At 36.7% G+C, this 23,192-nt stretch overlaps 1 protein-coding gene across 5 annotated transcripts in view; it reads right to left on the bottom strand.

The window, feature by feature from the left end:
- Window positions 1-7,526: 7,526 nt before the first annotated feature.
- parp6 (poly(ADP-ribose) polymerase family member 6) overlaps window positions 7,527-23,192 on the bottom strand; it is a 26,943-nt gene continuing 11,277 nt past the window's right edge. For 2 of the 5 annotated variants that reach the window (XM_015391715.1, XM_015391732.1), the window contains exons 8-23: window positions 20,096-20,245; window positions 16,816-16,966; window positions 16,430-16,561; window positions 15,736-15,831; window positions 15,376-15,468; window positions 15,081-15,206; window positions 14,822-14,887; window positions 14,620-14,687; window positions 14,406-14,454; window positions 14,172-14,284; window positions 12,882-12,954; window positions 10,620-10,689; window positions 9,860-9,939; window positions 9,620-9,683; window positions 9,130-9,214; window positions 7,527-7,969 (exon numbers count right to left, since the gene is read on the bottom strand). In XM_015391715.1, the coding sequence (XP_015247201.1) occupies window positions 7,867-7,969; window positions 9,130-9,214; window positions 9,620-9,683; window positions 9,860-9,939; window positions 10,620-10,689; window positions 12,882-12,954; window positions 14,172-14,284; window positions 14,406-14,454; window positions 14,620-14,687; window positions 14,822-14,887; window positions 15,081-15,206; window positions 15,376-15,468; window positions 15,736-15,831; window positions 16,430-16,561; window positions 16,816-16,966; window positions 20,096-20,245 (1,519 nt within the window). In that variant the 3' untranslated portion in view covers window positions 7,527-7,866. The remainder of the gene's footprint in view (window positions 7,970-9,129; window positions 9,215-9,619; window positions 9,684-9,859; window positions 9,940-10,619; window positions 10,690-12,881; window positions 12,955-14,171; window positions 14,285-14,405; window positions 14,455-14,619; window positions 14,688-14,821; window positions 14,888-15,080; window positions 15,207-15,375; window positions 15,469-15,735; window positions 15,832-16,429; window positions 16,562-16,815; window positions 16,967-20,095; window positions 20,246-23,192) is intronic. The other 3 variants (XM_015391741.1, XM_015391749.1, XM_015391724.1) reach the window with 2 other exon arrangements.

Below are 23,192 nucleotides of genomic sequence, written 5' to 3'. Positions count from 1 at the left end.
GACCAGCTCCACCAAACAGCAACCTGAGTACTGTCATACTGTCCAGTTTGATACTACTGTGCTAAAAGATTTCTTCATTTTTCAAAACAGAGCCAAAGTATAACTTTACATGATGCTCGACATTCCTCATTTTAGGAAAGGAGGGGCTTTCTCTAAGAGTTGTCATATAGTACAACTTGTTTCTTGTAATTATAGGACTTTATTCTCTTAATACTATGACTTTATTCTGGTAATTTTATGACTTTATTCTAATAATTTTGCAACTTTATTCTTGTAATTTTATTACTCTATTCTCATAATTTTACTACTTTACTCTTGTAATGTTACACATTTTTTCACGAAATAGAAGAAAAAATAATCTCCAGCCTGGCCCTAATTCTCCGTTGTAAATGATAATGAAGAAGGAATACAAACAATAATTAGGATTTTAAAAATTATGGACATTAACATAGCTTTGACCACCTTTAACTGAAAAAATTACATGATTGTTGGAGGAGATAAGTGCATGTATCATGTTTTAAAAGAAAGGACAGGTGACAGATGAATGTAGGTTTTTGTCCCCCTTGTGGCACTTTAATGGCAATAAACAGTAAGCATTGGTTTATTCCCACATCAGCTGGAAGGGGGAAGTAGACATAACAGGCACAAAACACACATTGTGATATTGAATGAATGGGGCAAAAAAGGCTATGTGAAAGGATCCCTCTAGAAGTTACCACCAGCTTCTTTCTATTGAAAGTATAGCCTGGTCTCTGGAAACTGAAAAAAAAAACATCTTTACATCAGTGAGAATTATAGAATAGGAGAGGGTGTGAAGAAAATGGATACTATGAAAGAAAAAGGAAAGTGAAAGCACCATAGGGGACTGGGGAAAGAAAATTAGGAGAAACTGGAAGTGACAAAAGGAGGAGAGAGGGAGGAAAAGAGGAGAGAAAACAATAAGGTCTGCTGGGTGTAAAGTTTCCCCTGGATATGATATGAGGATACGGGCATGTCATCAAGCCTGTGAAGTGGAAATAATAAAGAATTAGGATTGTCTCTGAAGACAGGGGAATTAATCCAAAATGAATTATGAAGGGTGGAGAGGAGGGAAGAAAAAAAAAATCAACATCAGCTATTTCCTTTTCCTCTGCTTCAAGGCAGATAGGGGCGGTTGGTGTGCATACAGTGTATCCCATAAAAATTATATTAATAACAAAGAAAAAAATACCACACACACACAAATAAAAGCTGAAATGTTTAGTAATACGGGGGAAGGGAGATAGTTGAGCAGAGAGCATCAGTACAGATGAAAACAAAAAACGAACTGAGGATGGGTGCTGTTGCTGCCAGATTGGAGGCTACTGCTCTTTTGTCCCCCCCCCCATCTCCCCGGGAAGGACTGCTGGTGTTTAAGAGGAGATGCCGAAGAGGCCATTGTAATAAATGCCACTTGTAAATTGCGGAGTGGAATTATACAACATGCAGATGGATCCATACGCCAAAGCGAGATGGGGCCAAGAAAAACTGCGAGTGATAATTAAGACTTAGGGGGTGAATGACAGAGCCATTTGTGACGACGGAATATGGCGTCTCCCTCCCCCTGCTCCCTGGGAAACAGAAGGGCTCGGAGAGGCTCGGTGTCACAAAACATTACCCACACAGCTGTTGGCTTTATGAGCAAGCATTGGTGTACTCTTTTCCTTCCTTCCTCCTTCTCTCTCTCATCCTCATCAGTGCTTTATCTCTTTCTACCAGCACCACCACCATGCACAGACCTTTCCTTGGAGTGTGATTCTTTGCCATTTTGTGCCATCCCACCACCATCAACATTTGCTATTCAGTTCTTCACTATCCCATTCACCTTCTTCACCTCACAACGTCACTCTTGTTATCTCTGAGGGAAGAGAGGACCACTTGCACTCCATCATTCATAACCTGGCGAAGAGTAAAGGAGGTATGGGAGAGGCTGTGCATGCACACTGAAACAGGAGAATAACACCTAGCATTAAAATTCAATAAAAAGCTGAATTGTTAGTTGAAAAGTAGCATATAGCTTATTTGGTTTTCTAAGCTTTTTCTTTTTGCAAAAAAACAACACATTTTTGCATCCTTGTTAAAAGTGAGACCTATACTATCTAAATAAATACAGGCTGATATATTGTATGTTTTTATTTCAGTAAAATGTGATGATTATGTCTCACAGCTAATAAAAAATTCTAAATTCAGTTTCTTTGATAGTTAAACCGAAAAATGTGATATAGAAATTTATTTGACACCTTACTAAGTCATGAAGGAACCTGCGGGCAGTTGTTGAACAGCCAGTCATAAAGATTTTTACAAGTATATTAAACAGCGAAGGCTGGGGAAGAATATCGCTGAAAGCATTTTAATTGGAAGTTTAGTGGAAGAAAAAGTGTGGTAGAAAAAATGGGGGGAGCCTAACAAAGTTACTGCATCCAGAGTCAGTGTTTTAAGCACTATTCATTAAAAAAAACAGTTGAGCCACTTACCAAACAGCAAAACAATAAAGAACTAACTTATATACTATATGTCCATCATCCGACGTTCTAATTTTGTCCTCGTCATCTTCCTCTTTTTAGCGGTATCAGCAAACATCTCCAGGCTCCATTCTTTCCAGACACCTCTAGGCTTTCCTCAGAGGAACTGGAGGAAAGTCTAAGGCGTTTCAGGGCCAGCTGAGACATAGTCCTGCCTAAGCCTCCTCCCAAGGGAAGCGTTCAAGGGGGCATCTTAAACAGATGTCTGAACTGACTCAGCCACCTCTCGATGTGAAGGAGAAGGGGCTCTACTCTGATCCTCTTTCAGATGATCAAGGTCCTGCCCTCATCTCTAAGGAAGTTCCCAACGTGTGGAGGAAGCTAATTTCAGCCACTTGTATCCTGCTGAAATTAGTTTCTCATTTCAAATGAAAGTTTTTCCTTCAATTGTTTTGATATCAACAAGGAATGATGAGGCAAATAATCCAAGTTTATCTGAAGATCTTGTGTTTTATCCTGTCCAAAGTCAGTGTAACTGTCTACCAAGTAATTTTGGTTTAAGGAATATAGTTTTTATAACTATAGCCTTACTGCACTTGATTGGCCGCCAAACCTGCATGATTTAAACCCTATTTGAGAGAAATAAGGTGAAGAATGTAGACTATCTAAAGGCCACTATTCACAACAGCCTAAAAAGACTCCAAGCCATATTACACTTCCTTCACTTTGGCATCAATAAAATATTTTTAAATTGAATTTTAATTTCTAATTCATGTAAAAATAGCCCAAGCCATTTGCCAAGTGCATATAATCTCCAGTCCAATGGGACCCTTTCCATAAAGAAGGTATTTCTTCTTCTGAAATTATTTTCTTAAATAGGTTTTGTGACATATTACAGATGAAATCTCTGAAGAACATAATATTTGGTACTTTTTAGCTGTATTACCAAAGATAAGCAGTTAAAATATAGAGTCCAGTTTATGAGAAATATGAAGAAGGAATCTGTACAAAAATTACCATCTCTTTCATTTAATTTCTTTTGTAAATTAACAACGTATTAGGACTTAAGAATTAAACCTTTTTTGCAGCTTTTTTTAAGTATTCATTTTCAGACCTTATGAGGCTTTGCTTCTGTATATCCAGACCTTCTAAAGATAGAATCAAAACGCCAAGTACATGTTTGATGTCACTGCAGAAATAAAAGCATGACGTGTCTACCAAGCCCTTAATTCTACTCTATTCTCTCTCTTAAGTTCATCTGTCTCTCCGCCTTGGCCAGTAAACCTGCCCCTGGTCTTGGGTACCTCTTTGTTTCTGTCTCAGGGGGCTTTGCAGTGTGCAGAGTGGTCCGCAAAGTCTTAATTCAAATAAAACCTCTTCTTGCCTGGTTAAACCACTGACCTTCTCTGTCACTCCTGTCACCGAGTGCCGCCGCAGACGAGGGCCTGAGCTGCAAGCTAAAAGACCCCGTGCTCAATAAAAATGTGGGTGATTAAACAACTCCCAGTAATTGCTCCTTTTGTGCAGGAATCAAATGGTCACACTTATTACAAAAGCTGGAGACCGCGAGGCTGGGAGCAGCCGCATCCAGTGAGGGCCAGACAACCCTCAGTGACCCTGTGCCCTGCCGTCACAACTCCTTTATCTGACCAAACAACCACAGTGGAGTGTTTTAGTGTGTGTGTTTGTTTACCAGCATGTGTGTGTGAGTCTGGAGGAGTGCATATGTTAACTATATGCAAAGAAAGCTACTGAAACAAAGAACAGCAGAGTAACACAAGAGCTCCCCTCTGTGGTAGGAGTTGCTACTGTGCATAAAGTAACACCATTTGGGTCGAAGCGGTTTAAATTTCCAAGCAACCAGCCAGCTGGCTGTGATACTGGGGGACAAAGCCAAACCAGGGGACCATGTCCAACATGAGGTCCTGGTAACAGAGATCATAGTAATTTGTGAATCATACAGATCATCTGCTGGTAGTCACAAGCATCTATACATTTCTAAGCACAAAGGCCTAACTGCGTGCTCCTTTCAAATGGGTCAGCCTATAAAAGGAAGGCGTTCAATTTCCACGGGCATGTACACACACACAGATAAAGTGCCACTCAAGAGCCTGTTTGTGCTCCCCAATGATCAGGCCTGCTCTCAACACAGACAGCGCTTGTACCCATAAAAGGTGCCAAAACAACAATCTGACCGGACTGCTGTGGAGGTTTGAAATATGAGAGCTTTCTGTGGTCAGAGAGAGCAACAGGAGCCCAGAGGGGCAACACAGCTTTGGCTGTTCAACAACAGCAACTGATGTCCTCTTAAAGATGTAAGTCAGTCAGGGAATCAGTCAAACATTAATGAAAAACAATTTTAAAAAAGAATAAAGATATAGTACATGTTGTTGTGTTATTAGCCTTGTTTCAATTCCTTCTATAATGCAACAGTTCAGTAGAAAACCTTATTTTGTTTTCATCAACACCCAGAGAACTGATAACAAAGCCTTCTAATAACAGCTGAAACATTTGAGTTTTCTCACATGATGGCTTTGTAAATAAATTGGCTGATCAAAAATTATTTCTCTTCTTCACAATCAAGTATACCCATTTAAAGAAAATAACCATGAATTATGACAAGAAAAAAAAGGTGTGATTTTGTCTTCAGATGCATCTGCAAACTGAGCTGTGGTTCAGCTTGAACAGCTGTGGAGTAATACTGCCACCTTCTGTCTGAAGCATCAGCCTAAAAGCTCAACAACAATAGACGACGTCCATCGTTGATTGTGACTTATTTTCAACAGACATCAAAGCGAATTGGTCGGTTTGTAAAACTGTGCAAATCAGGCTTTATTCTTTTTTCTCCAACACTGCTGCTTTTCATCAGCGCCATAATCATCACAATCTTTGAAGCATCACAAAGCAGAGACAGACGGTGAGAAAATAGACCTCTAAAGAGGCTGGGCACTCACACATCTTGGCAGAAACAGTTATCAGCTGTTGGCAGAGTCTGGCACTGCTCTGGGTTACTGTCACATGTCCATCATCCTTATCATTTTACCCAAGTTTTCCAGTGTCTTTATATACAGTTTGCTTTCTTTGCAGCATATGTATGTCCAGTAAGTTGTTAAGAGTTCCAGTTCCAGATGCATTTGTATTTTTTGTGGAGACATAGCATAGTTAAGAGGTTGGGTATATATGTATTTTTTTACTATCACTTATTGTCCAGCACTGGCCATCTACTGCTGATCCGAGGACAGTCACCGTCGGCAGTTGAAGCAATTGCTGGATGAGTGCAATGTCTCGTATCTTTTTAAAAACAAACTGAGCTCACTTGGACTGAAGGCTGCTGGAAAATTGTTTGGAGTTTGGGACAATAATCAACAGCTTTCGATATTAGTTTTTGGGTGGAAAGTGAAGCCTATACAAACAGAACAAAAACACAAACAACTCATTTTACATAAGAATGAATACCTTAAAAAAGATGATACCTGAAAGGTTACCACACCTACATGATCACAGATGAATTAACTCACATGATAATCCTATTACTCCTACATGCAATTGAAACCAGATGTTTACATACACTGTATAAAAATGACACATCTGTAATTTTCTTAGTTAGATGAAATCAAACCAAACAAAAGGAAAAAGGAAAAAGCTGGTACTGTTAAACCAAGACATTAAAAAAAAGACAAATTGGAGAGTTTTAAATGCACACTGGAAAAAAAATAAATAAATACTGAAGCAACATCACAAGATAAAAGTTTGAACACGAAAGGGGCTAAAAAATTGACAATGACCCAAACATTTAAGCAAACCATTTCATGTTAATAGGGCAAAAATGTGTCCGATTACTGTGAGACAATTCTGGGAGGAAAGCTAAAACGTTTAGCCAATCTCATTTAGTTTAAAAATTAAGTCTGTAAGGAAATGTATGTTAATTCTGAGGTAAAAAAAATATGAAATATTCTCCTATTTTTGTATAGGCATGTTGTTCATTTAAAAAAAAACAGTCTTTTGGTTTCAGACATGTTTTTTTTAACAGTGTATGCAAACATGGGGTCTCAACTGTGCATGTTTGTGTCATTGTTATGGATCTGACAGCTCCAGTTTTATCCTAACTCATCAACCATCATAATTCTCTCTTATAATACTTTTTCTGTGAGTACTTATAGACCCTTAAACTCAAATAAATCAAAAATAAAGCTAGAAAACAAATTTTATGCTCTAGACTATTATAATATAAAAAAAGAATTAGGCTAAAATAATCATTAAAAGTATTGTTGTATAATGTATTTCTCCTTAACACTTTTTGTGGTCCACAGACAAATCTAGCGTTTTTTAACTATTTCTTACCCATAAAGGCCTCATGTGTAAATGGTTCTGATTATTAATTGACAGGAAAAAACAGGAAATTTAAACATTTTCATACAATAAAACAAAGCAGAGTTTCCATCATTTTGATTCAATAAAAACATCACCAAAACATGTTGATCCCTTTTGTTTTATGTTCAATAAGAATCAGATGATTCATATATTGGGATGATATTAATATTTGTTGCTTATCTATCGAATTTAAAGCCATCATTGTTATCAGAGAACAAGCATATGTTATATTTTATGGGTTCAGTCCCTTTAAATAAATAAATAAAGCAAACAAATAAATAAATAAAGCGAAGCAAAAAAAATAAAATAAAAATCTGTCATCACAACAGGTGAGTCACAAAAATATGGATGTTGTAATTGGCTTTTCCTGGCCAATTTCCTTTTTGTCTTGCTATTACATTAACAAGCAACTTGAATTTTCAGTCTGGAAGTAAGATTATACCTTAAAGAACCCTTCATAGTGATGCTAACCCCTCCATAAAATAACAGCCTCAGTTCATACCTTCAAACAAAAAGTTCTGAATAAATTGACAACATATTTTGTCCCAAACACTCTAAAAAACAGAACATCTTTGTGTGAGGGATTCCCTCTTGTAATTGTAATATAAAAGGTTAATTGGAATGAATATTTGTTTGACTACATATTCACAAAGAGGAATAAAAACTGAAAGTCCAAAGAATCAGTGAAAGCAAACCCGCAGCCACAGCAGTCTAACCTCAGCAGTTCTACAAATTTGTCTGCATTAGTGTAGACCAATGCACAAAGGGGGGTAAACCAGGAGCAAACTAACTGAGGGTCCGGTGAACAGGAAATTCGTAACAATGCAGGGAAGATAGAAAACAGGAGAAAAAAGGAGAAAATCATGGGTAAAGCCATGACGTTAGTAATGTTTTCAGGAGCTTTTCATTCCTCAGAATCCGGTCTTAGGACAGCTCATCGAAGCATTAGCTTCAATTGCCTGTCGGTCTGCCTGCCCCCAGCTAAGACAGGGATAGATCTGCTGCTGAACCTCCATTAGCTTGAGTAGATCTGGGTCCCAATCACACGCATGATCTCCTTTTGCACCTTAGGCTCCTGAGTGTTGATGTTAGCGTCTCCTACTTGGCCATCCTCGTACCTGTAAACGTAGATAGAAAACCTCTCATAAACAATTCTTTGTAAAAGCAATTACACCTCAAAAAGGTTTTCTAAATATTGCATTTTACAACCAAGATGCATAGATATACTTCTTGACTTTGAGTGACAGACAAAAAAAGTAGAGTTTGTATCTAAAATTAAAGGAAAATTCTACTTTTGAAATTCTATCAGAGTAAAGATTTCTCAGTCCACTATGCAAATTCTACCAATTTTTTGCAAATGTTAAAAAGTCCTTCTGTGAAATTCAGTCTCAGTACAAATGAAACTGCTTTATGATGGCCTCAGATGACTGTATGAGATATGTGGTGAACAAAATTAATAGAGACAGGACACAGCATACAGGTCAGGGGTAAGGTTTTAAAATACTGACACTGCATGTGACCTTGAACACACCCTCCAAAGTTACAGGAGCATCCGTGTGGTTATATTGCCTCTGTTTAACACAGACTGGAAAGCTGATCACTGTAGGGGAGGTTTGTCACAAAACTTTAGACCAAGTTTGATGAACACCTTCCCTGAGATCAACCCTTCTAAATATACATCCAGAACTACAATGGGACCATTTAGATTTGTGTTACTAAAAAAAAAAAAAGCTTTTTTCAAAGAAGCTGTCCATCATATCTGCCTTAGCTTGTCCTATTTTGCAAAGAATAAATGACAGAAATCTATTGATGAACTAAGTAGGAAAGCAGTTGCAGCTGTTATTGACTACAAAGGTGGTTCTACAAGGTTTTGATTTTGTGGTTTTGCTAAAAAGCATGTTGGTCTATTCAGTACAATTCTCAGAAAATAACCAAACATGAACAAATGTATTTAATATAGCTATAAATTTAGTTTTGAATGTTCAACTTTAATCCATAATATAATGAGTTTAATTGATGGCATGCAGAGAAATCCTATTAATAGAGTGGCTAAAAATCCCGACCCTGAGAACTTTGCTGCATTTCTTTTCCCTATCTCTTCTCCCTTTTCCTGTTAGGCCGGTTTTAAATAAAGGCCACTTGGGCCATAAAACTATTAATATTTTTTTGTACTGATGTTCTATTTGATGACTGACAATACCACATTGTTTCTTTATTACAGGGCAATGATGCCTCATTTGCACATTTTCAAGCAGAATAAACTGCTGGGATTACTCACACAAAAAAGAAGCGGGTACAGACATGGTCAGAGACCGGGCACACCCATATGTTGCCGTGTTTTTGCAGATCTTTAGATGTGATCACTAGGAAAGAGGAAAAAATATAGTTTGTGTTCAATAAAATTTTTACATTATTTACATTATTACAAATTAAAAGTGTTTCTTTCTCATTGTATTAGTTGTTTATTTTCCATTTAACCTTTATTAAAGCAGCTGAAACCATTGTACTGTAAGACATCATTTGTAATTATAATAAAACTTTAATGCTTATGAAAATAATTGATTGTTATCTAGTTTTTTTTAATTCTCAGTAAATTATTTTCCCTTTTGTTACAGCACCTGGCCTTTTAAGACTGTGCCATTTCAGAATATACACTGTATGGTTTAAACATGGAGAGTAGTTTTAAATCAATATCACATTTCTCACAAAAGAGATATGCAGATATATAATTATTAAATAAAAAACTTCACCATAAGTACATTTGTTACCTTCACAAAGTGCAATGCAGTTCAAGTTTCGACTTTGCAGAAACCTTGATTGTATTGGACGACTCTGTTGTGAAACACAGAGAAGTTATGAAATCCTTAAAGTCACTTAAAGTGTGTATCATATCAACAACTAATACAAATTTTTAAGGAAACCTGTTATGAGTTATATTTAATGATGTTAGAAAAGTGTTTTATTTACAGTTTTTAATTTCAATATAAAAAGGGGAACGTTCCCATCACCTGTGGGATGGTGTTCATACGGTTGTAACGCTGTACCAGCTCATCTTTAGTGGGCATGCGATGTTGTCCTTTCCCCATTCCTACAAGAGACGTAGCAAAGCATTTAAAAAATTATCAAAAAATCTTACTTCGATTCCTCAAACCAATGCCATTTTGTTATTGTTCAAGATGTTTATTGTGAATGTTTAAGTTAGAAACCTATATCTGAAAATATATTAATTATATGCAAAGTGACAAAAGAGCAACACTCTGTGTGGTGTTTTGCTTTGATGTGTGCTTACTGTATAATCATGCATTCAAAGCAATTGGAAATTGCTCTTTTTGCAGTGTTATAGCATGTTGCAGCATTAAGTGCAAGTTCTAATAATTTGCACCACCTGAAAAAAAAGCAGCCTAAAGACAGAATATTAGTCTGACATATAAACCCTAAACACTAGCCTCAAGACTTCTACCACAGTTACAAGCTGTTAAAAATTACTGTGTACGTGAAAAAGAGCAGACCATCACACCATAATTGAAAGAGAACATAAACAATATACATAGGGGAAAAAATCCTGTTGCATAACCCCTCACAAAAAAATCCCATTTAAGACAACCACAACGTAAAGGTATGGAATGGGCTCAGCATTCACAAATTAAAGAACATCACATGACAAAACACAGCTGCCAAAAAATGGTATGCTCCAAGATGATAATCAGGCCACATCTGGAAGAAAGCGGTGGGAGTAGGGTCTCAGTGGCGGATATAAGGTGATCCTACCTGAGTATCCAAAAGATATGCTGGAGATGGGGCTCAGATAGATGCCCTTTCCATACGCTGCTCCATGCAGCTTGGGATTGAAAAGAGCATAAGGCAAAAATATGTATAAAAAATACAGCCCAATTTATTCCTAAACAGTTTTAGTGATATCAAAGGAAAGGTTTACGTATATCAGCTATACACCACAAAATCCAAAATAATGGAAAGTAGACAACAAAGAGGAGATAATGGGATGTTATTCATTCTTTCTTTTTTTCAGAGAAATTCAGCAAAGATGTACAATGTTCTTGTATTCAGGTAATGTTAGAAGAAAATTGTGATTTATTATTACCCCCTAAACTATCTAAACCCGTATCACACTGCAACCATAAAGTTTGTTTTGTTTTAATTCAACATAAATTACCAAAATGACACAAAACATGCCACAATTGTGAAGTGGGTAGAGAAGACCACAGTTAGCATTGAATCTATCTATTTATTACCTCCGCCAAGGAGGTCATGTTTTTAGTTGAGTTTGTGTGTGTGGGCGGGGTGTGTTCTATATACAGGATAACTTAAAAATGTATAAATTGCTTTTAATGATACTTTTACATAAGGTGCACCTCAGTCCAAGAAACAATCCATTACATTTTGGTGATGATCCACATATAAATCCAGATGCAGGAATTTTTTAGGATTCTTTAACATTATTTGGCAGAACAAATCTCCCCCCCGAAACAAGAGAGTAGCAACAGTGACAACTAACAGCTTAAGCATCGAGCTAAAAAAAGTCCAGAAGTGTTATACTGGAGACAAAAACACAGGAAAGGTGAGCAAGGCTGGGCTTGAAGTCTCAATCTGCTGATCAAACAAGGAAGCAGAGTGAATGAAGGTAAGAGCAGAGCAAACACCAGAGGCTGCAGAAACACCCTGAGCCTCATTTAGAAACTTATGAAAAGATTTTAAGGAAATTGTGACAAAAGGTGCACCTCATGCTAAGGAACAATTCATAAAATCTTGGTAATGATCTGGATCATATGCAAATTTTAGTTATAGGTTTAAGCCACAATATGGGACAAAATGTGCTGCTCTGAGTGCTTTTACTATTTTTTTTCTTTCTTTCGTTTTGTTTTTTTGTTTTCTTTTTTAATAACTGGAAATCTACGATATACAAATATCAAGCAGAATTTAGTTCTCAACTTTGGGTAACACATGAAAAATCTATATTATTATTTATATAATCTAAAAATTTCAATTGCAATATGGTTCATTTGTTTAACCTAATCCTGCTGGAAGGTGAACCTTCATCCCAATTAAAAGTGTTGAAGGATGTAATTTTTGTTTTTTATTTTCAAAGGCTGGCTCACAAATTGTACTGTATTGTTTTTGCAATGCATACACCATGTGTAATATACTGATGGAATAGCACAAACACAGACATAGTGAGGAGGAAGAACAAAGAGCATCTAGATGGTTTGGTAACAGGAGAAAAAAGAAGATGAGGATATGACATATTTAAAATAATGAATTAGAAACAAGAACTTAAGGTTTGTGTGGTAGCAGGAGATGGAGAGACTCAGTTTTCCTTTGTTCTGTGAAACACAGTGACAGAGCGAGGGTGTGGATGCTTCGGCTAAAACAAAGAGGAGGGGAAAAGCAGCGAGCCCAGATCCAAAAAGAAGAGTTCAAAAACTCAGGGGAACAAAGGCAGCATAAATTAGACATATCAGCGTGACAAAGCAATCGTAGCCGACAAGAACGGTTCAGCGAGCCTTGAGATTTCTGATTTAATTGTGTTTAATCTATTTTCAGGATGTGCACGAATTTCCATGCAGTCATTACAGCATTCCACAAATGAGCCAATTCTGTTGCTGGATTACAATATTGATATTTATAGAGAAATCTTATTTAAGTTAATTGCTATAAACTAGGTTTTCTTACATTGTCATTAAATTTTATTTTAGTTTTGAGAAGATAATTATTATAGTGTTGCCTGTGAAGCCAACAGGGCATACAGGCAGTGTCCCAACATGTCAGTTGACACCACTTTCTAAATCCCTACATTCCCACATAGATTGGAAAATTGTGTCAGCTGAAAGCAGACAATATTGACCAGAAAAACCTTTTACTGTGCCTTGTTCTAAAAAAAAAAAAAAGTGAGGTGCATCCATTTTTTGCAAAGATAGATCAGGCTGATTGAAAGCCTGCTCTGTAAAAAGGAGGTCTGTTGTTTGAAGGAGGAAGTATAATGAATCTGAGCTGTAGTTAGCCAGGGTAACGTACCTGCAGCTTGGTATAAGAAGCGTTGACCAGTCCATTTCTAAGAACAGAGTGCCAGTTCTCTATATGGGATCCACTAGAGCAAAAAGACAAATTAGAAATAAAATATACAGCAAATTATGAGCATAAAGACAAACAGAAATGCAGTTTGTAGAGGTTTAGTGTAACTCAAAGAAAAGCTTCGTTTTATCAGCTAACTTTGTCTTTGTCTTCTAAATCTATTTTCCAAGCCTGCCTATTTTATAAACTGTGTTAAGAATGTGTTTCTCCACCAGGCAGTTTCGCAATAAAGAGCTGTAAAATGTTTTTGTTTGTTTGTTGGATCTTTGATTTAATCTAAGTCTTAAATATACTATGCAAAATAAGCAGGGCTGTTAAGCAGGATAATCTTCAGCTGTCATTTATTATTCATACATAAGATTTTAAAATATGTATGACTGCTAACTGGATCTTCCAGTAGAGATATTTAAACTGTCCTAATAAAACACAAGAGCCAAAATCATTTCACGGCTGCAGAAAGGGAGAAGTTTTTTCATCCATGCACATTCATGATGAAATACTTTTGTCATTGCCACCTATGTTTGCCATGCCTTCTAATTTGTAGAAGCAAGACGGTGACTAGGCAATGATGTTTATGTTTTGCATATTTCTTGTAAAGTTAAAAATAGAGCAATGACACCCAGATTAAATTAAAGATTCAGCATGTTTATTTGGAATCAAAAGCATTAACCCACAGTAAAAAGGAGGGTGTTAGCACTGTGTGTGCTTTAGTTTCACACTGCTAAAGCCCAGATGGGACGAGTGTATCTAAAATATTCAGCAGAGCCCCATCTGCTGCACTACAAATCTCTATTTCCCTCACACAAATATCACTGGCTCCATGTGCTGGCGGAGGAACGGGTCTCCGCAGTCCAAGAGAGAAGCCATTGCTTTGTCCTTTGGTTTGTAATGGTTTCATTAAAACAGCACAGAGGCATGTTAATTACAATCAGGTCGTAATGCTCTAATAAGAAATTATGGCAGCTTCTTGGGAATTATACTGTTATGTTTTCTAAAATGCATTACAGCCAAAGATCATGATTTCTCGGAAAAAAAAGTTTGGTTTAAAACAAAAAACACACACACATATACAATATATATATATATATATATATATTTTTTTTTATATATATATATATATATATATATATATATATATATATATTTTTTTACAAGACATGTTTTTAAAGCTTCATACAAAGGTGTAGAGATAATAGTAGGAAATTCCATCAGCTAATGGTCGGGGTAACTCACTGGAAGGCAAAGGTGCTACCATAGAGCTTCTTGGCAGTGCGAAAGCGAGCCTCCTTGGCTGGGGGGCTGCTGAGCAGCAGGAACTGGTGGGAGGTGTGCATGAATTTGAGTTGCTATCATGATGTAATCAGAGGCCAAAGAGAGTGAGAGAATGGTTAAAAAACATAGTGAAAGAGAATAACAAAACCTAATTTGTTTCTCAAGACAAAAGAGAATGTTTTTCTGAATGCATACCCTGCTGAGAGGCAGCTTGACAATATGAGACCTATTACTGGAAATGATCCTGCAAAGAAACAGAGAATCAACAGTAACTGTGTAGTGGTATTGTAATTTCTAATGTGTTCATTAATAGTGGTAGTGTAGTAGTAGAGGTGTGGATGTATTTGGTTAAAGAATTAGAATAAAAATGTTTTTTGAGTAGATCTCATCTTTCTCATGTCCTACTCACCACTGCAACAGAGGATGGGCCAAAGGGTCCAGTTTGTCCATCTGTTTCTTGATCTCTAGATAAGAACCCTGAAAACAAAAGAGGCATCTGCTGTTTTTAGGTTGTCTGCCAAATAGCTAATAAGTACTGTGAAAAAAAAAATTCAAATAGATGGACTCTTTCTTTTTGACATAGTTCTGTTCCTCCTGCCTACTTTTTGTACCTGGGTCATTTCCCGAATGGACATGACGCTGTCCAGTGCTTTCTGCAGTCTTTCATAATTTTTCTTCTGTGTCCAGGCGAAAGCAAACAAATCCAGTGAGACAGAAAGAACAGTATTTTTAGGAACATCATTAACAGAATTTAACATAACATAAAAACCTAGAGGTAATTAAAAGAAAAAAATAACTGTTGGACTAAATTAATTACAGAGTCATATGGAATAAAAATGTATGCACAAAGTTGCTTTTAGTTAAGCAAACCTTTGGGTTGAATGCAAGGGTCTTGGGGTCATTTGGATCAACAACTGATGGGTAGGGCTCAAAAATGATGCTCTTACGTGGGGACTCAAGTGCAGCTCGACACATAGCCACAAGTAAATCCACGACCTGGAAAGGTTTAGGGAAAGTTTGTACCAGTCGATTTAATGCTTATATGCATGAATAAAAATAAAATTATTATTATTTTTGTGATTGGGGGGAAAATACATTTTTTGCTTGTTTTTCGTTAGACATTTTAATTTTTTTTTTTATAGAAATAAAGGAAAATCCTTATAACCTCTGCTCCTGTGGCCACTTCTTCGGCAGCTCCAGACATCACACCCAGTGTGTAAAAGGAGAATACACACAGTTCCCTGGTACAAACAGCAGGCTGCACAAAAGACAGTAAAAACAGGAAGAAACAGTTAGCATTGAACACATTTTTTTCACGTACTGGGGCCGAGAAATCTATTTAGGACAGTATGCATAGAGATACATACAGATCCTAAATGGAGCTGTATGCAGCTCTACTCCAGCATAGAGATGCACAGAAATGCATACCGTCCTTGTTAAATCATTTATTATATAGTTTAAAAATATTTTTAAAAGTATAGGAATACAAATTTTATATCAATATTGTGTGTTCTTTCTTTAATACCTTCAGCATTGACCCATTCTGAAAAACATGTTGTTCGTCACAGACCACGCAGTATTCATTTAGTGTGGGAATCCTCTGCTCTGAGTACTTCATTATCTGTTATGAGAAAAAGCACAGTGTATTTGCAAGTTATAGCTTTCACTCGCTGCTCTCGTGTTTACATGAACAAGTGCTGCAAAAACAGAAAGTCGATACAGAGAACCAACTTTAGTGGGTTAATCTGCAACAGGTCTTAAGAAAAAAAATTTGGAATGAGTAATTTTTGGTCTTTTCTGGAAGATCAACACATCATTGGTACAGTGTGCAATACTGGATAATGTTAAATTGCATAATTGCAAATAAAATCTGTGTGGCATTTAAAATTGAACATAAATTTATATACCAAAGATTAGTAGGTAAAACAATCAAGAGACTTATTGTAACTCTGAGGAACCTCAGAAATCCACAGCATGTGGAAGAATTTTTCATATTGAAAAAGCATACTGTGAGTCATAATACATCTTTGCCTGAGAGAGAAACTGGTTGGAGTTGGTTGGAGAGAATCAAAGACAGTAAAATTCAGGCAGTAAATTTCCTAGAGGCTTTGAAAGATTTAAAACTGGAGTTACTGACTTTCCAAGATTCAAAGACTATAATACCCACTAATAAAACAGGTGTTTTTTTAGTAGTGGAACTATATTTGCTCAAATCTAACCTGCACTAAGAAGCCATACTCCAGCGTAGGGATGTTCTTGCAGTGGCCGCCCGCCTGGGATGAAAAAAACAATTCAATCAGCTGCCTCGTGGTAATCTGCGCTGGGGCCCTGGCCGCCGGGACAGCTACAGTCTGATGGGTCAAGTGAAGACAAAGCATTATGGGAAAGGGCACACCAGCTATGTTTTGGTGAGGGTAGGGAGAAGGCTCGGGTGAAACAATGCAGTAGACAGGTGGACGGGGATAAGGGTGGGAGTGGATCACAGTGCATTGAAACAGAAAAGAATAAATGCAGCAATAAACCTACACAGTAAAACTTAAATGAACTGCAAAGAACATTTCAAAATTCCCATTCCAGGTAGTAAAAGATAGAAAATGACTCTAACCTGGCTGTTTGGTGGATAGCTAAAGAGCTCCCCTTTAGGGTTCTTCATTGTACAGGAGATAGAGCGGTTCATCAGGCGGGTCACTCTCAGCTCAGGCACACTCAGCTTCCCTTTCAGAACCGTGTCTTGGATCAGAGGAAAACTTGGGGATCTATAAAGATCAACAGCATCCTTTAGATTAAACCTTTCTTGTAAGACATTTATTTCCAGGGTAACTGTAGCACATATAAGAGTAGATATTAATAAAAAAGAATATTAAAAGGTGCTATATTTTATCAGAACTTAGACATACATTATATACACACGCTATACATTCTCTATCAAGTATAAGTTGGGAAGGTTTGCTGGTCGGTCAAGATAATTGATACTACTTTGATTAAACCAGGAAACGATATGTTTGGCTGTGTGAACAGGCAGCAAGTCCTGTGATACCAGCATCTGCATAAAGCCTCTCAGCTGAGGGAAACATTAGTGCTCTCAAAAGTTGGGTACATGACAATGCTATTCCTGAATAAAAGTTTATACCATCTGAAAAGGATTTTGTGCCTGTAATGCCTCCAGAATTGGTTGTCAATAGTAGCTTATGGGGTAAAGCACCAAAACCAGAAGACAAAATTGCTGATTTTAGGTGTTTCATTTGGGTGCCAAAGTGGAACTTGCATGGAAAAATCTTGACTTTGTCAATATTTCTTTAAGCGACAGGGTCTTTAAGTTTCTGTTACCAACTACCTAAGTAACAAAAATAGGTTGGGTTATTATCTTTTTTATTAGTTAAAACATTTTCCAAAGCTATCACAAATTTGGTATTTGCTTAAGTTTTTTACTAAATGAGGAACTCAAATTTTTTTTAACCAAGCATTCAAATAAAATAAAACAAAATAAAGCATATTAATTAGAAAAAAATTATAGATGTAGTAAGTCATGGAAGCTTGTTCTTTTACCTTTTTTGAAATCAACACTAAAATCTATACAGTAGATGTGTCCAGCCATAGCCCGGGTCATTACTTGTTTTTTTTGGCCAGTCCTGAACCACATATATTAGGAATATCTTACCTGGGCTACAGAAGAAAGGGCTAGACTTCTGCTGAGACGTTCGTTCAAAGCAATGGAAAGATTTGGTGACAAGCCTACTGGCTTCTCTAATCTGAAAGTGTTATACCGTACGCCATGGTTTGAGGTTCTTGAAACATTGATCAGGGGATAGATTTTTTGACTTACTTCTCTTGACTGTTTTTCAGCAGTTTGACATTTGACTCATTTTCCCTAGAATGAGGTGATACCTGGACTCTACAGAGATTGTACAGCCAGTCTAAGTCCACCTTGATAGCACATCAGTAGTTACCATTGCTAGAAGGCTTTCTGTATCTCCTAGTACGAACATAGAGAAAATACTAAGAGACACACAGTTACACTAGGAGTGCTGGGTAGAACTGTGGGAGGTCCTTAACTCATAAGCAGGGCTGCCATCTGCTCATCTGAGCAAGGAAGAACAGGGTGAGAACTGTGAGGACCCATAAAAACTGACTTCAAGCTGGCAACTGGTCTGAATATCTCAATGAAACCATTTGAAACAGAATTCATGAGGGTGGCCTGAGGGCTTTATATCCTCTTGCAGGCTGTGTTCTTACTGCTTGGCACAGAGAATAGGCAGGTTCTGCAATGGGTCCTGTTCCCTTCACATATGTGAGAAGGTTTACTCAAGTGCTGGATTGATGTGACTTTAAAGGATGTGGAGAAACTGCAGTGAATGTCATGTTGTATGGAACATTGTAGTGCATGATCGGTTTAGAGGAGTGTTGGTCTGGAGATGTATATCAATGGAGGAAGGGACACATTTGTACAGAATAATCATTGGCACTCTAGGTGTCATTAAGGTGAAATCTTTAGTCATGAAATCCTGTCATTAAGATGAAATCGTCCATTTTACTGCTATGAGCTACTCATTCGCTGTGGAAAGCTGTATGCATTGAAATTTCATTTTGTATATGCTCTGTGTATACAACATGACAATAAAGTTTGTCTAAGTCAGAATCTAGACCCATTGCTGGATCCATTGCTTGCATATCTTGAAGAATGGAGGTATTTTCACCCTTCACTGGTCTATTAAGCTCATCTTACCTGAGAATTGAATAGTATATATTTGATACATCATGTTTAAATCTGTTCCAACACCACCGGATGCACTCAAGATTTTCCAGGAGCTCATGGATGCCCTTGTCAGGATCTGTGTTGAGGTTCCTCATTAAACCATCCACTATCTCAGATTTAGAGGGAACATGCCCCTACCTCAGATGGACTACTATCACTTTGAGTTACCTAAATGCTTTTGCTTCTAATTAGATTCACCTGCCAAATCAGTTTTTCAGTTTTATTTCTCTGTGAACACAAATTAACCTGCTCTGGGTGGATTACATATTAGCAAGGATATCAAGCAGGATCCATTTTCCAATTAAAATTATTTTGGGGGTTATTTTTTCTAAGTGTTTAGAAACTTTTTATGGCGTATATATTGCCTTGTGCAGAGCAAATCGATAAAATGCACAAATGTAACTTTTTGAATTGATTTACTGGATTACATTCACTTGTTAAATACACCATATTTCACAGAGAAGTACCAGCTTAAGGTGTTAATATTAAGGATTTTAGTTCATGGAGTTAAAAAACAACTATATAAGCTAAATTCCGTCTACATGAAGGATTTTCTGGTTGCATTGTGCTGCTTCTGTCTTTCAGTCTACACAAAAAAGTGGACACAGGACTGACAACAGAATGGTACTGTTAGGCGACAACAGCCGGTGGTCACTTCTGCTATTAGACACAGTACATTATCCATACAGCCCCTTGACATTCGACTGCTGTCAACGACTGTCATTATGATGTCAGAACAGGCTAGTTAGTGAAGCTGGCCACCACCAAGTGTCCAGTCTTCATTCCCTGTGCATCCATACCTGTCAAAACAAAATGAGACCTAGAGAGAGGTTGAGGAGTGTTTCCTTCCTATGGGAACTTTTGACTGGTTTCAAATTCAAGTCAGGGCTCAATACATTGCTTTGGCTTTTTCTTTCTCCTGTTGTCTTTCTTGTTGCATTTTACTTTTTTCAGACAAGTTTTGGAAAAATTATTATAACATCACCATCCATTGTTGGAAATAACATTGCTTGTGGAAGATCTTATGCGGTTGTTGCTTATGGGTGGCTGAAATTGAAAAGTTTTGGAGCCAATTTAATTGTTCATTGCTCTATCTGACATTAGCTCTTTAGACACAGGAAATTACACCTACTTGGGAATTGGAGAGAAAATGCTGAGCCCAGCACGGAACTTCTTGATGGTCCCTCCAGCTTTGAACCAGCTATGCCTCTTTTCCTGCTGGGCCTTGAGGAACTCATTGCTGAGGTGCTTCCACTGCTGTGAGGTGAATGTGCTCAGGATCCTGTCACAGTAGGAAACAGTGTGAGTCCTTCTGGTCAGTGCTGAATTATAATTCTGATTTACTATACACTACAAAGGAAAATCATACCCAAGAAAATCATTCTTGACTATCTATTTGGCTTTGAAAGTATTCATACTCATTTATCTTTTTTATACTCATTTCACACTCATTTATTTTTTTTTCTCTTCATTTTGTGACATTACAACCTTAAATTGACATGCATTCCATTAGGAATTTCAGTTGTATGTCAACAGAATGTAACATATAATATAAAGCAGCTCTATAAATCTGACAGAGATATGTTATAGAGCATTAGTGAACAAAAAAGCATATTAAAAACAAATAAACACACCAAACAGGTCAGGTATAAAGGTATGTAGAAGTTTAAAGCAGGATATGGTCAATTCTTAGCTTTGAGCATCTTAGATAATGTTTAATCTATAACTGAGGGATATGTTCCATCTGCAAATTTACTGAGACACAGCTATCCTTCTAAACTAAGTTACTTTGAAAGGTCTACTTTTCAGACACAGTCACAGGAACAGTCTGGTGCATAGTCATTCTACAGGGACTGCAGAGATCCACTGCTCCACTGGGAACATATGGAAAATTACCAGGTGAAAGTTATTGAAATAAATAAATAAGAAGTCTTGTTTTCAGGACTGTTTGGAAAATGGCATTTGAAAGAAAGTGCTCTGGCGAATGAGACAAAATTACCACTTTTTGGCCTACATGCAAAATTGCAGGTCGATACATGGTATCGACCTGGAAACCCTGTCGTTGTGGTGAAACATGGTTGCATTAGCAACATGCAATCAGAAAGCTTTTCTTTAGTACAGACATGTAAGCCATTGAAGGATGGAGAGGGACAAGTGGGGAAATCCTGAAAGAATAGCAACAGTAAAACAACTATAAAAGTACAGTTGAGATTATGATAGAATAGTTAGATAATAATATAATAATTTATTTGAATGGTCTCATGAATATATAGTATGACCTGCTGTTCACAGACATTTTTCACCCAAAGCAATCACCTGCATGGCATGGGCCATAGGACAGCTAACACTAATATGGTCAATGCCTAGATAGGCTATAAAGGTGTTTGGCTGAGGCACCAACTGCTAGAGGGCAGAACTTGAGCAGCTGGTGCCATGACCTAAAAAGAAGAAATAATCTCAATTAAATCTAATTACATTTCCTATGATATAATGGAGCACTTTGCTCATGTTCTGTGTTGGACATAATAAATTGGTAACCAAAAACAACCCCTGTGACTTTTCTGTTTCTGACCATTTAATGGACCTTCCATGTATATCAATCAGTTATGCAGAAAACTGAAGCTTCCAATCGATGTGCCACAGTCAGCTGATGCAGGGTAAGTAGATAAAGAAATGTTTAATTGAGATTACTTTTATGGCCCTTTCTTAAGAATATCTTAATTCTATTTCTGAAAGTGTCTTTAAGTGAATGCTAGCCTTGAGAAAATAACCTTCTACTTTAACAAGTTTTTATTTTTTTAATTAGTGTTTGTTCTTTGTTTTTCAGTTGAAAAAACTGGAAATTTAAATTAAATCAGATTTATTGGAGTGAAATAGCTGTTAGACTGTGTTTTCTTCTTCAATAGCCTAAGGAGAAGTCATTCCAGGCTACAAAAAATGATTGAAATATTTTTTTTTTTCCCATAGCAAGCTTATTTATATTTGCATCCTATTAATGTCCAGATAACAAAAACATTAGTAATTATACCTTTAATATATCATAACTTGTTAATAGTCATCAGATTGTGAGTCTCTGCTGAGTTTTTATTTATTTCACATGTAAATATTTGCCACTTCTGGAAATATAAGCACTATATACCTGCTTAAATGGTTTAAAAAAAATCTGTTTAAAGCTTTTCATCTTAATTTATAAACAAGGAGCATTATCTTTTGACCTCATTTAAATATTCCAATGAACATAGTGTGGCAGATTAAATAATTGTATCACTGTTTTATTGCCGGCATAGAACAAAGCTGCTCTAAATGTCTGCTAAAATCACCTAATTTCCTATCTAGGTCATTTATTGCTAATGCATAGTATTCCCATTTTAACGCCTAAGGCAATGCTAAATACAGTCATGCTACCCTGATACGGTTTTGCCACCATGGGTGTGGAAAACAAACAATTTGGTGATATATTGTGATTTTCAGCTGCCCGATATAGTATTGATCTTTCAGTTCCTAATATCAATTTTAGAAAAATAAAACATTTTTATGTGGACCATGTAGTTGAGGGAGTCACAGTGGAAACCCCAAACAACATGGATACCAAAATAACTGAAGGATCAATATCTCCCGATACTCCCATATTTACAGAACTTGCTTTTTTATCTATACACTTAATTTTGATAGTTCGGGAAAATATTTGCAATATATAGTGATATTGCAATATCATTATAATATCATATTGTGACCCAAGAATCGTGACATGCATCGTATCTCAACACCCATGCCAATACTCACCCCTATTTGCCACATGTCAGACTTTTTAAATTAATAGATTTAAGAGGGCCAGAAACATAAGGTAAAAAAGCTATTTTAAACATTCATGTTGTCATGGTAAATGCTTTTAAATGACAAATACAATTTGCATTTTTCACACAGATTGCAACTAACAATAGCCATCAAGGTTTTCTTTAGGATATACTAAATCTGGAATAGATGATCCACACAATTCAACCATGACAGCTAAAAATAATTATCTTGCCTAGAGCTGCAAAATGGCTATAGCTTTGAATTCAAGAGAGCTTGAACTAAAAATAAATAAGAATCTGCAAAATGTGTGTCTAGAGCTGCAAGTCTGTTTGAAAATCCCTAAATATACTTACTGAGGTAATAACTGGTTAGGGAATACAATTTCATGCTAGCCTTTTTCAATTTTTCTGTGTAAAAATACATTTTCTTTTTTT

Source organism: Cyprinodon variegatus, unplaced genomic scaffold (assembly GCF_000732505.1).
Source record: "Cyprinodon variegatus isolate N-32 unplaced genomic scaffold, C_variegatus-1.0 Scaffold22, whole genome shotgun sequence".
Taxonomy (NCBI): Eukaryota; Metazoa; Chordata; class Actinopteri; order Cyprinodontiformes; family Cyprinodontidae; genus Cyprinodon; species Cyprinodon variegatus.
This window is presented reverse-complemented; position numbering and strand designations above follow the sequence as displayed.